The 13,566-nt window shown below is 42.5% G+C and overlaps 1 protein-coding gene across 3 annotated transcripts in view; it reads right to left on the bottom strand.

Annotated features, from left to right (window-relative positions):
* The window catches only part of sema5ba (sema domain, seven thrombospondin repeats (type 1 and type 1-like), transmembrane domain (TM) and short cytoplasmic domain, (semaphorin) 5Ba), a 111,907-nt gene that overhangs the window by 48,880 nt on the left and 49,461 nt on the right, over positions 1 to 13,566 (bottom strand). For all 3 annotated transcript variants that reach the window (XM_088606117.1, XM_088606114.1, XM_088606116.1), the window contains 2 exons: positions 12,114 to 12,323; positions 1,284 to 1,383 (listed from right to left, as the gene is read on the bottom strand). In XM_088606117.1, the coding sequence (XP_088462243.1) occupies positions 1,284 to 1,383; positions 12,114 to 12,267 (254 nt within the window). In that variant the 5' untranslated portion in view covers positions 12,268 to 12,323. The remainder of the gene's footprint in view (positions 1 to 1,283; positions 1,384 to 12,113; positions 12,324 to 13,566) is intronic.

Below are 13,566 nucleotides of genomic sequence, written 5' to 3'. Positions count from 1 at the left end.
CCATCACATCAGTATGGAGATTATCCTTCAACGCTGGAGATTCATAACCTCTTTGAAAGCATGTTCCTCGTGTATTCAATCACATTCCACAAAACTACAGCCCATGTCTGTGATGCACTCTGAAGCACATCTGCTGAATGTAAACAAACGCCTGCAAAGCCACTGACTTAAAAGCATCTCAAACAAATTCTCAAATGTGTGCAAATTTACTTGGGATACTTGGTCTTTCAAGAAACTTAGTTTTAGCTCAGGGGAGTCTGTCAAGTCAATACTCTGCCCCGGATATCAAGGAAACTGACTGCAAACACTGTAGTGGCAAAACTCTTGTAGGGTTCAGCATGACGGCAGCTGTGTGCATCATGAATCTCATGCTTTCTTCCTACAAAGCAAAGCCCTCTTCAATCATTTACATCTTTGATCAAACCCTTGGCAACAGTTTTGAATGACTGCAGCATTCAGGTCAATAAATCATTCGGCATGTTAGCTGTATGGTAAAGTACACTGAACTCTCGACTGGAGCACCAGAGATCATCATGGAAGAAAGGGGGCAGTTTAGAAACGGAGGACAACAGAGGAGTGGGCAAGCCCCTGGAATCAGGGCCGACAGGTTCAAGTCCCTGCTGCACACGCTGCTCTTGGACTTTACCACAGCTGCCCCAGTGCACCCGGCTAACCATTGGGGGGGGTAGAGGAATCGGATGCTTTCAGTCCACCCCTGCAACAGTAATCAGACTGAGCTCTGGCCCAAAGAGCCGCCGTGTTCCCATGTGACATTTTTAACCTTGCCTCATCTTTGTGGCTAAGGGATAACTGGTGCAACCACAGGACTGCTTGTTTCTTTCATTTCTAAACATATACACACACACACACACACACAAATCCTAATAGTACAATTGTTTCTGTCTAGCAGCTGACAAAAAATAATTATCAGGCAACAGCAGAAGAACTGAAAAACAATAATAATGAAAACAAATCTCTCTAAAGCCTGACTTTTGCAGCTGATAGTTTTTTTCCCCAGAGGCAAACTCCAAAAGCCTCAGTTTCTCGGATGCGACTTAGAGTTCGCCCATCAAGCGAAGGCAGTGACTGCTCTCGTCAGAGCGGGTTCTGAGTCCTGTCCTTGTGGACACTTGGATAGCTCTGGAGAGAGAGGGGTTCTGCGCCTGGTATTGGCACGGCATTTCACCACCCCACCTTCAACTTCACATGGCGCTAGTCATCAGGTTTCTTATTCCTGATTAATGAAAGCCCCTCGTTAGATTACGGCATTGCGGCTTAAATACCTGGCTCCAACTATCAGTTGGCTCCTGGTGATGTCCAGTGCCAGCTGTGAGTAATCCTGAACCCCAGGGTAACTGAAATTAGACATCCAGGGTCTCAGCGCTGTAGGGAAACAAAAGAGAAAGGAACGTGTAACTGAATATATTGGTGGAAAAAGGAGAAACCCTACTGCACGGAAACCAAGTGCCTTGGAGTCTTCCTGTTCTCGTACGAATAAGCTTCTTCAAGTCCCTTCCCCAGGGCTGCCAAGGCACATCATTGACATCACTTTATTTTTTCTGAAGCCTTTGAGCTGCCTGCCTTAAACCCTAATCTTCCAGATCCGCCTCAGTATGGTGAGCTGTTATTGAGATACCAAAGACATCAGATTAATAGATCTCCCCCACTCTCCTGTGCTGACATGCTGAAAACATGGGAGGTGAAGAGAAAGGGCTGTAGCCTAAACAATGCAAGCTGCTCACGTGCAGAGACGTGCTCCTTAAACCAAAAGGCATCGGTCATCACAGTAATGAGCAAAGCCCCGCTGTAGAGAACTTCATTTTGGAACTCCAGGAAGGAAGCCCTAGATAATGCAGAAACTTATTCTTAGAAAAAACAATAAAAAAATACATTGTGCTGTATTTTTAAAAGACCTACTTGATCTCCTTTGACCTGAGCTTGCTTATCTAAATGAATTTCACTGTGAAAAAAATGATTATCTGTTGTTGCAGAGCACTTCCTAGTCAAAGCTGCTGATGCCTTCTGTGATCGAACATCAAAGTAACAGTGTTTGTTTATTATCACAGCAACACTGTGCAATACGTTTATGGAAAACGCCAGTCCCTGCTTATAACACATCTTATGCATCATATTTTACAAAACATTTATATTTATTTTTGAACGAACACAGGGTAAATTACAAGAAACAGTTTGAAGTCAATTAATATCTACTAATTGCTAGGCAGTTTCTGTACTAACAAAAATCAAACATTATTTATATCAATGAAAAGACAAGAATAAAATGCATTTCAAGTTTTGTTGTATCAAACTACCAATCCCATTCCACCAATTCTCCAAAAACAAATCTGCACATTATTTGTAACAGGTGCGAACTTGTTTTCATAATGACATTCATCAGTGAAAGTGGATGCAATCTGCAATCTCATTAGGAAGCAGCAAAGAGTTTACACGAAGATGAACCTGTGTGTTTGTGTGTGTGCATTTTTTATATGTAGTAGACTTCCATTAAATACAGTGGATTATCTTATGAGAAATACAGCTCTGTACAATACAATAGGCTTACCAGATTTGTCTGGCCTTCCTTGCGAAATTGTAACTTCAACACAGAGCAAGATATCATCCGTTAATATCACAACATTTGGTGAAGAAACCCTCTGCACGGTCTTAACCAGTTTCACAGGCAAAAAAAAACATCAATTACTTGATTGAAACCACATGGGTTACACTATCAACCATATTCCTCGAGATAAGGGCTGTAAGAGGAGTGTCTGGTATTTCTCACTCAGCAAGACTCATCTTTTATAGTGATTCAATACTTGCACTCTGGTTTCTTCTACACTAAGACTACCTTCACGAGTCTTTCCACAGCACAATATCCTGTCAGGTATGGCCTTCACAGTTTCACTGTAAGAACACTGCTAAAAGTCCAAATAAACACTATAAAACAGAACTCCAGGGAAAGTCTGCAAGCAAGGAACTGAGAAGCGGTGTTCTAATAATCTGGAAGACAGGGCTACAAGTCAACTGCACTTTATTTTTCCTCCTCCTGAGAAAAACGCAGCGTTAGAACACTTGACACTGGTGTGGGCTCCGGAATCCTGTTCTGACCGCCATACAGACCACTTACAGAGGCTACCAAACGTATTCGCTGATTGTTTCACATTTTACATTGTTACAGTACAGAATCACAGGGTATTTATACGGGACGTTTTGGCATCTATTGATCCAAAACACTCTATAATGTCAAAGTGAAAACAAAATTCTACAGATCGCCCTAAATTAATTATAAATCTGAAACGGAAAATAAGTGATTTCATAAGTATTCACTCTATTTACTACAACGCACATAAATGGGCTCTGGTGCAACCAAATGTCTTTAGAAGTCGCATAATTAGTTGAAAGGAGTCCTCCTGTGTGTAATTAGGGTGTTTTACATGGGTTCAGGATTAATATATACCTATCTCTAGGAGGTCCCACAGTTCACTATACAGCTCCCAATAAAATCTACATCATGAAGACTGAGGATCTGTAAAATTTGTAAAATAGTGTTTTCTGTCAATCAATAGCAAAAACTCAGTGAAATACATTATGATTCCATATTGTAATACAATACGATGGAAAGAAGTCCAAGGGGGGTGAATACTTTTGATAGGCACTGTACAGTATATGGATTACATATCTTCCATGCTGCACTACTGCCCTACTCCTTCACTCTGAGGGTCACCTGCACTGCTGGGACTTCTTCGGTTGTGCTGCTTTTATCCAACTGGTCTTGCAACTCGTCCAGAATCAAGGCATCTGCTGCTCAAATAAACAACATTGTGAACTGTAGTTTTAGAGCATATGCCCTGATTCTGCTTTATTACTGTTAATGAGCAAAACGTAATAATAGTGTGAATTGCTCATGCTAATCCACAATGTAATAGTCAGTAAAGTGTCTTGTATCTACTGTAAATGAGACAAAGACTTTCAACAAATGAATTATTAAACAGGTCGTATTTTTGTATTTTGGTACTTACCACAAAGCTGACTACAATCATTCATAATTCATTAGGTAAAGAAACAGCAGATACGTTAAGAGGCGATTGGCGTGACTGGAGTCCACCCCACCACCAAGCTGTTCTTCCCAAACAAACACCCGCTAACCAGTGACTGGAGAGTTTCCTTTACCACACTTCCCAGCATCAGTTTGGCTTTTGCATTTCGAAAAACGAGAGGACAGCAGGGAGGGGAAGTGCAGAGCACAGTGCTGACAGGTGCAGTTTGTTTTTCAGGATGGATGGGTTTTGATAAGCAGGGGCTTCCAAAGACCCCCTGCTCCGAGATGATAGGAAAACCACAGTCTCAGCCCCACGGAGCAATACACTACATATTCTAATTTAATGGAAGATAAGGGGAAAAAGAGCTATCATTTGCAATTGTCCTACCAGAATATTTACAGTTTGTGGAAAGAGAAAAACATGCCTCAATTCCAAAATGCTTGTTCTGAAAATCTTGGAGGGACAGAAAAATGAAATCAATTGCTGTGGATTTAAACAAGCAAGTTTTCCTGCCATAAAAAAAATTGAACAGACTTCATATTGTGTATTTTCACCCAAGTCCCACTTTTTAGCAGCTGGCGTTACCTTTGTAAGGGAATTCTGAAAGCAGTTTGTTCAGCTACTGTAATTATAAGTGGTTACATAACTGTAGCAGTTTGTTCACTTCATAAAATGTAACTTCAGGGGCTACAAATCAAAATCATACACAATAAAGAGGAATAAATATCTGTATTCAACTTTGCCCAAGGGAGATTTTAAGTATGATATTTAAGTTGATGGATGATAATGCATTTTTCATCAATACAAGAAAGTTGTAATGATGCATTAGTGACCAGATCTGCTTGAGGACGTGTGGTGCCTCGCAGAAATTCAAAGGCTATAATTCATAACCTTTATCTCTCGCCTGGACAGAATTAAAACACTCTTTTAATTCAACAAAATCCTAATGGCTTCCCTGAGGGCCCAAAGATTTAAATGTTGGTTATCTTTCAGAAAGTCCAATATAAAGATGAAAATAAGAACCCCCCCAAAAATAATTGAAAACATATTGTAGCATTTGCACATAAAAGCCAATGGATTTTAAGGTTAACCAACATGGCATCAAGCTAAATTCCGTACTGTATACATCTGGCACAAAGCAATGCATGCAAAAGCAGATGTATTCAATGCAAAACCATGTCTTCCCGAGAATCGCATCTTATCAGTCACATACGCATCTTCTGCTTTCTGAATGAATTGGAAATACAGTGCAGCTCTGATGGATATGCAGTGCAATTTGTGTGTTTTTCTGTATTGATGCTGACCTTGCAGATAGTGCTGACAAGACACAAGCATCAATTTCCTTTCATAAAACCCCTGACCCTTTGGAGACAGCAGTCAATTATCATGTGGCTATAAGGACCAAGCCCAACAGACAAGGAAATGCTACAGGTACATGCCAAACAGGGTACAGGTACAAAGGACAGGGACAGGAGCAATACTTATACAGTACATCTACTTATAAGAGTAGAAACAGAACTCAAGTCACGTGTCTTACATACCCAATTTACAAATGGAGGTCAAATTATGTAGATTTAACACCTTATGCTCAGTCCATCCAAAATAAGGCTATACAGCTAAATCTGTGAAGCATTACAGAAAAGCAATCAGAATAAGTGGCAAAACAACCTTTAAGCAGAAGAATGCTGCCGATAGTTCTGGACACGGTGCTGATCAGATCTCCTGACTATGCCTGAAGTATACCGTAGGTCGAGAATGAAGACCGTCACATTTATAAAGCATTAAGCTTTGAACAGGTGCTCTTTCATCTTCGTCTCAAACCATCAGACAAATTCAACCCACACTGAGGATGTTACCAAAACAGATTTTATGCTTTTGAGAAATGTCTTTACCTCTTTCTTTTAATAGTGGGAATGGTTAGGGCACAATAATGAAGTCTGTTTCAAAGGAATTGCTGAAAACAGGCAAGTTAGAGGAAAATTGGAAATTTTTCCTCATATTGACTTTCCTTTCATCTAAACTTCTCTGATCATGTATCTCTTAACATCCTACTTCATCCTTTACTGTTCCTTTTGTTCCATTCTACTTGCATTCAACTCTCTCATTTCTAAATAAAACTGTTTTCATTAAATCATATCAATTTTGTTTCAGACATCACAGCATAACACGTTATGATCACGGTAACTTAATGGTTCTCTCACTGGTTTTCCTGTATTTGCTTCAAAATGCTGGACCAACAGAGGCTTTTGCTAGTCATTTCTACCTTTAAAGGAACAAGTAATAGGCTTATTCCATGCTGAAAAAAAGAAGAAAGAAAACACAACGGTTCGGCTGTGGAGCCTTCTTCAGGTGTGAACACCTCACACCTCACACCTGAAGTGCTCACACCTGAAGAAGGCTCCACAGCTGAAACATTGTGTTTTCTTTCTTCTTTTTTTTCAGGATGGAATAAGCTTATTACTTGTTCCTTTGCACATACTGACACAGCTACCCACCATTTCTACCTTTAGTGTTACAGCTCCAAACATCCCTGTCGGTTCCCTCTCCCCTATCAATGTGAGAAGAATTAAGATCTCTCATGAGAACCGCTTCTTCTTGGACAAACATGTATAATTGAAGTTGGGGGTCTCTAGCAACCTCCTAACACTTTTCATTTTGAATGTTCTTTATAAGTCAGATCCTGTATATGAAGACCTTTGATTGATCTAGGTAGTATTTGCCTGCCTGCTTTTTTTTTAAATGAAAAGTGTGCGAATATTATCGACATCCACTTCATTTATCTTTGAAATGCTGTGTATCCACCTGTATTCTTCATAATTTCTCTACATTAACCACATTTTCTAATTCCATACTGATCACATTAATACGGTAGCTTCTACATCTACATCTTGAAAGTTGTTCCAGATACTCCTGCAGTTCAAGCATATACACTTAACTGGCATTTTGATGGTTTATCACTTGGGTTCCCTTTTCAGCGCTAATCCCTGCATGGTCTTCCATTTCAGTGTAATTTTTTGGAATTTCTCTGTAGACCTTTGCACCCTTGGCCAACTGGTGCCCGCTGAATTTATATAATTCAGATATTGTGCCTGTACGAACAGCCTCTGACAGAGACCAGTTTTCAGTGACCGACCATGCCAAAGCCTTCTTCAGCACAGCATTTCTTCATGCATTGTGTTGAAAGGATTAACATTTGCAGTTCAAAGTCCAGGGGATGGGATATAGACAGTGCAGCTCTTCAAAAAATATATTTTTGGAGACATTTCAAAAGCACAGTAACTATGTGGCAAGAAAGAATAACTCTCTTCTTTGAAGGCTTTTCTTGTGTTTTCCTTGAAATGGATTTGTCTATGTGCACTGGGACACAGGGGGACTGGTGAGGAATCAATGTCCCCTCTGGGACTGGGAACTGAATATGAATCTGGGAATTCAAAAGCTGAAACAGTCGCTATCCTCTTTTATTTACCACATATTGACACCTATCACCGAAGGGACATCACCGAGATAGCCAGAACTTCTCACAAAGTAGCTATTTAATGGACAGATCGATAATTGCATGATCTATTATTAAAATAGAATGAGGGCCATCCCATCTGCCAATTAGGCTGAGTAAATCATATGCAGCTTCAACTTCACAAGATCTGATCCCATATGGCATTTACCACCAGTATGAAAAACAGCCTTTTTTTTCCTTTGAAGAGCCCTGTGCCATTGAAAATATTTAGCACTGCTGTAGCTTCCTGGAGAAAAGAGACAGTGGGATTTAGGATGTGTTTTGTAGGCCAGACACTCTATTGCTAATTACAGTTTATGACTGCTCTGTAGTACAGCACAGCGGCTCCGCACGGCTCCTTTCTTCAGCAACAATTACAGTTATTTCAGTAACGCAGGCAACGCAGACTGAAAGGGCCGAACACTAACGCTGAGTGGAATAACAGCGCACATTCTCCTTTCTTAAGCAGTGATGGGCCTTAGAACACTTGCCTTTCAAAATTCTTGGAACATTAAAATATATATATATTCCACTACTCTAGCATGCTTTGCTTCCATTATTGACTGTTGGAAAATTTGGCGAATGTCTGATTTTTGGCAGTCTTGCTCTTGGGATTTAGGAGTGTAGATGGCTGGCAGACTCTTGGTAGCATGCACCACACCGCGCAGAAGGTGACAGGTTTGCAATGCTAGTCTGAAAGTCCAGCATCCACCCACCCCCCTCAAGACAACCAACAGGAAAGGCTTACACAATCTCGCGATACAAAGAGAACTGAGAAATACAACTGTGAAGCTCCAATCCAAAATTCCAGGTGTGCAAGTGGAGCACTGCAGAATGGTAGGATAGCCATCACTGCCCTGACTTCAATGTAGCAATGCTACTATTTCCGAACCGGGAATGATCCATACCACATCCCTGTTTGCTATGTTCAACATTTCCCCCTCTTCCTCTCTGGGCTGCCTCAGCCAGACTGCACCAAGCACTGTGTTCTTTGATCACCACTGTGCCCGATCACCCATTGCCAGCAGTGGTACGAGTCCTGTCAAGCGCCAGAATGAGACAATTTATAGGAATGCATTTCCTGCGCAGGTGCCCGCACTCCCCGACGGCAGGCCAAGTAGCGCGTTTCCATTTGCATTGCAAGGGAAGTGCTGTGAAATGGGGCATGACAGCACCTGGAAAGCACCAGTTGGTCTTGGCAGGGCTCTGTGCCTTATGGTAGCTTGTCATGCCCAGTGGTGCATCCGATATCCAGAATCCCACCTCGGTCGTGGCTTGGATGGTGACCGGCACATCTGGTCTTGGGATGCCTGATCAAGGACAGGAACTGACAGAATCCCAGGCTGGGATGCAATGAATTGAATAGACACTAGATTGGATGCCCAGATTAGCATCCAATCGTACTTTGGAAATAACTAATCATAACTATTGTCAAAGGCACTCCACCAGATATGAATTCATGTACCAAAAGCATAGCGCTAGTTGGCTTATTGCTTAAAGCAAACACCTGGAGCCGTTGAGAAAACAAGCTGATCACAAAGAAAATGATGCAAGCTTTTAACTTTAAAGGGAATTGGATTTAGTTTTTCACTTCAGTCTTTGTTTTGAAACCAAGTCAGCTACAATAGCTTGTGGCGGATGACGTGGACTTGTTCTTTTTGGCAGACATCTAGTTGAGAATCGGATCAAGTGTCAGTTACCTATTTACTCTAGAACTTCAATTACACATCTGGATGGGGACTACTGCTTTTAATACAAGATAAAATGTTTTGCACTGCTTAGGTGATTGAACTGTCAGTCTGGTCAAGCTTCCAAGATGATAATATAGCCTTTTGATTAAACATAAATATCAGCTGTGCTTGTGTGTGTAGTATTTCAGTTTCAACAACACTAACAATGCAGCACTGGCACTGTTTGACTCATTGTGTACAGTGGCTCCATGCCAACTTCATACTTCATAGTTGGCAGGTACAGTGTGACATATGAGTCACTGCATTTCTGACAAAAACTGGGGGCCCACATTAACCAAAATGGGAGCCTCTTTTCTCATAATCATTTTATGAGCCAATGCATTAAAAGAATTGAAACATTGCAAGTTTTATCAATTACCAAAGCCTTGTCAAGCTTGCACCTGACAAGCCTGTGAAATATTTTTTTAATCCCACATGCCTTATGCCTTACACAAATTTGAGGAAAAAAAAAATCACACAAACCTCTGCTCAAAACTTGTTCAGCCAATGAATACCAGTCTTTATGGTACTGTATATATAGTTTAATTACACGAACAACAGGACAGACATGTAAAAATGGTTCCTGAGACAATCAAGATTCCCACCAGACTGTCACTATTTCCTTTGCCGCATTCTTAGCAGATTTTGAAAGTATCATTGCCGTATAAATTTAACACGCATCATACCTCCATAAATCTAGAGGGTCGACCGACTTCAATTTTCTATCCACTCAGACACTCACTGTGCCTGCTGGGGGATTCGCCTTCCTGACTGAATCGGAGAAGACTGCTGCATCTCTTTGCACCTCACACGTTGCAGTGATGCCTGTGAAGCATCAGCTGGTGGCGAAACAAAGCCGCTATTGCAATGCGCTCCTGCTGTTCACGGACTGTTTACCCAATGAACTGCAAACCACCTGGCTTTTGGGGTTTTAAACAGGAGGTGTCAGAAAGGTTACAGACGGGATGGCCGGCCTGCGGCAGCCAAGTGTTCATAGCGTTGGCATTTTCTGATCCCTGGATGTTCTTCTCCTTGCGAGGCAGAATTCACCACGCATTAGATTGTTCACCCACTAACTAGAAGCTGGGGATAAACTGCCGTGAGACAAGTTAGTTCTACCTACTGCTGATGTGTTACTTCAGTACGAGTGGAACCACAGGATCACACAATGGGTGTCCCTGCTTGGCTAAGGAGCCAGAGGTGTGAAGTTCCCCCTGTGAGATTAATGCCAGAACACCTCTCAGTCAGAATCCTCCCTAAATTGAATCAGCTCACGGGGTACAGTGGTGCCTTATAAGCCCTTATAAAATACATCCTGTAGCTCTAGCTGCTCTTCTGGAAAAATCCACAGTTCGCCCATAATTAAAGTGAACAGGGACTTGCTTGAAAGCCTTCAAAATGGGTTGTTGTTGTTTTCTAGCTAATTAGCGGCAATTTTATTCCGGGAGACCAGCACTGTCGGTAATGTAATTGTAATTACAAGGAACACGCAGGTACAATGAGGAAAAGCAGGTTGAACTCCTAAAATGACAATGAGCCTCGCACAAGTCAGAAGGGCTGTGCAAAACACAAACGAAATGAAATGTTAAAAAGCAGCACACAGACAGTGTGGATCAAGAGCAGCAATGTAAAAACTATAGCAGGATGCGGTTGAGAGCAGAGAGATCGCAGGTGCAGTATGAACGGACGAGTCTCGACCAGGCGCCAGAAGAGGAGCACTTCTGTCTTCTTTGGGCAGTTAATTCTATCACTGAGGAGGCAGAGGTTTCAGTAACCTCTGTAGGAGAGGCTCTTGGGAGGGGAGGACAGGGTGAGAGGGGAGTGTAGTGCAGACAACAGTTCAGACAGTTCAGTCGTAGCAGGGCCCGGACTACAAGCCGTTGAAGAAGGAAGGAGTAGATTTTTCCAACATTGCTCAAGAAACAGCTACTGGATTGTGCCAGAGCAGACATGCGCTGGGAGAAGTTAAGACCAATGCTGAAGTACTTGACAGGGGGAGAGAGTGAGAGTGTGCTGGTGGAGTGGACCACAGAGGATAACAAAAAGTCAAAACAAGTAGTGTAGACACTGATCAGTCTTCAGCGCGCAATGAAGAGTACAGGCAGTGAAACAAGCAGAGAGACAGGAAGAGAGATGAGTTTCGATGGGCAGAAAAGGCCTTGTGGAGAGATAAATGGCCCCAGTATGAGTGGAAAGAGAGAGGACAGAACCAGTGGGGAGAGTAAGAGCAGCACACAAGCTTCATCAGAGTCCAGCTCTGTGCGATCAGCAGGGTAGGAGGAGAACAGGGAGGCCAGCAAGTGTTGGCAGTGTTAGTTTTGCAGAAATCACAGGGGATAAAAATAGAGGAGATGCAGGCGTCACAACCCAAACGAAGAGTTTCGGCAACAGGCCAGAGAGCAGCAATCGTCCAGTGTGCGGAATGAAGGCCGGACTCGAGGGCCAAGCAGTGAGAGCGGAGAGCTGGTGGTGCACAGCCCACTCCAGGGCCTTCGAGACCAAGGGGTGAGCGGTTTTAAAGAAAGGTATATTACACACGTGTATAAACACTAAGGGAAACTGGGAGCAGAATAAAGGATAAACATGGACGGAAGACGACGGCGAGAGAGGTGGGATCTGAATGCAAGATGTAGGCTTGTCGCCTTGGGGCAGGAGCACAGGTCTCATGCGTGAACAAATGGAAAAAATGTACCGGACAAAACAACAATGACATTCATTCACTGCTTTTACAAATGTGCACAATTTCAAAAATGTTGCTCAACGTTCCGGGTTAGGAAATCCGCAGGACGTTCCGGCTGCCGGACAGCTGGTTTCTTCCCCTACCCCGCCGACTAGAGACCCTTCCCTCACCTGGGAAAGAAACCATGGGGTGCTCTCTCCTGGAGCACTGCTGCTCATGGTCGGCCGAGGGAGAGGACTGCTGGGAGACGGAGAGCTGGGCAGTCAGGAGCAGCAGCAGACAAGGTGCAGACAGGGAGACAGCCTCCCGCAGTGATACAACCATGGTGAAAGGGCCGTCTTGCAGTCTCTTAGCAGCCGGGGCAGGCCTTGGGGAAACACCTGAGGAAACAAAAGACACACAGGGATTACCAACAACGCAAAGCATCCGGCCTGGAGCGCATACCTACGGGCATGCGGTCAGCCAATTCTTCTGAGTGAATTTTAATACAGTATATGGATTCTGGAGCCCATTTCCCCTGGAACACCGAGTAGCAGGCTTGCTGCACGAATGATAAAACAAAGTGGTGTAAATTTATGCGTTTTAGTAAAACCCTTTAATTTGTTGGGACATGAGGATGCACTTTAGCGAAGATGGTTGAGTGGGGAGCTCCGTCAGCGTGCATCTGAAGAAGGTTCTGCAGCCCAAACACAGGGATTCTCCTTTCCATTTTTCAGCATTGAAGGACACTTGACTGAAGGCACTTCAAACTTGGTTAAGAAAGTTAAGTTCAAAGGCAAAAACTATTTCCATTTGCCCTACAAATAATTAGCTCCCAGTACCTAAAAACAGGACAATGGAAGCCAGTCTAGAATTTTAGTGACCCAGCGTGGCCTAAAGCACTCTCCAATTACTCCAGTCATTATCTACTTCTCATTCTTCACTATTACAATGAATGCATGATTATTTAATGTAGAAATTGAACTCTTCAGTTTTTCGACGTGGAATGCAGAATTAATGTCTGTTCTTGTATTCCTAATTATGTCGGTCACCTTTTGCTGCACTTAAGTTGCATGCTGGGTCTGTAAAACCATGAAAATCTTAAGTCTGAATATCTCCCTTGACAACACAGGTATTCAAATTCCATGTGGTTTCTGCGCTTGTGTCTGGTTACGGACACGCAGAATTCCATTGTCGCATTTCTCCCACGTTCAATGAGCAAATTGGAAAAGAACTGGGAAAAAACAATGTCCTAATTGAAAGGGGGGTGTGTGTCTAGTTTGGAAATGAAGGCAGGGAGGGCTGTACAATTACAGCTATAAGGGAAGATTAAAGGATTAAAAAAAGCTGGAGGAGTTGTGCTCCCAGTGAAGACCACTGCACAGTGAAGTACAATAGTTAGCCTACTTCAGCTTCCCATGACTTATCCTTCACAAAATAAAAAAAAGTACAGACGGCATTTTTACATTTTACAAGAGGCTAATTCTGCAGAATTTCACATTTCCAAAAGCTGTGTAGTTACGGCGGGTAATAATTTTAAACAACGTTTTCCTTCCTTCATCTGATCCTTTTTTCGTTCATAGTGGCAAAAAACTAAATTAATTACCATACCAGTTACAAGCAATGTATGTAGCCACTACCCTG

The sequence above is a fragment of the Lepisosteus platostomus genome, chromosome 14 (assembly GCF_059453375.1).
Source record: "Lepisosteus platostomus isolate fLepPlt1 chromosome 14, fLepPlt1.hap1, whole genome shotgun sequence".
NCBI classification, from domain to species: domain Eukaryota; kingdom Metazoa; phylum Chordata; class Actinopteri; order Semionotiformes; family Lepisosteidae; genus Lepisosteus; species Lepisosteus platostomus.
Note: the sequence above shows the minus strand (reverse complement) of the source record. Positions and strands in the feature narration are given on the sequence as shown.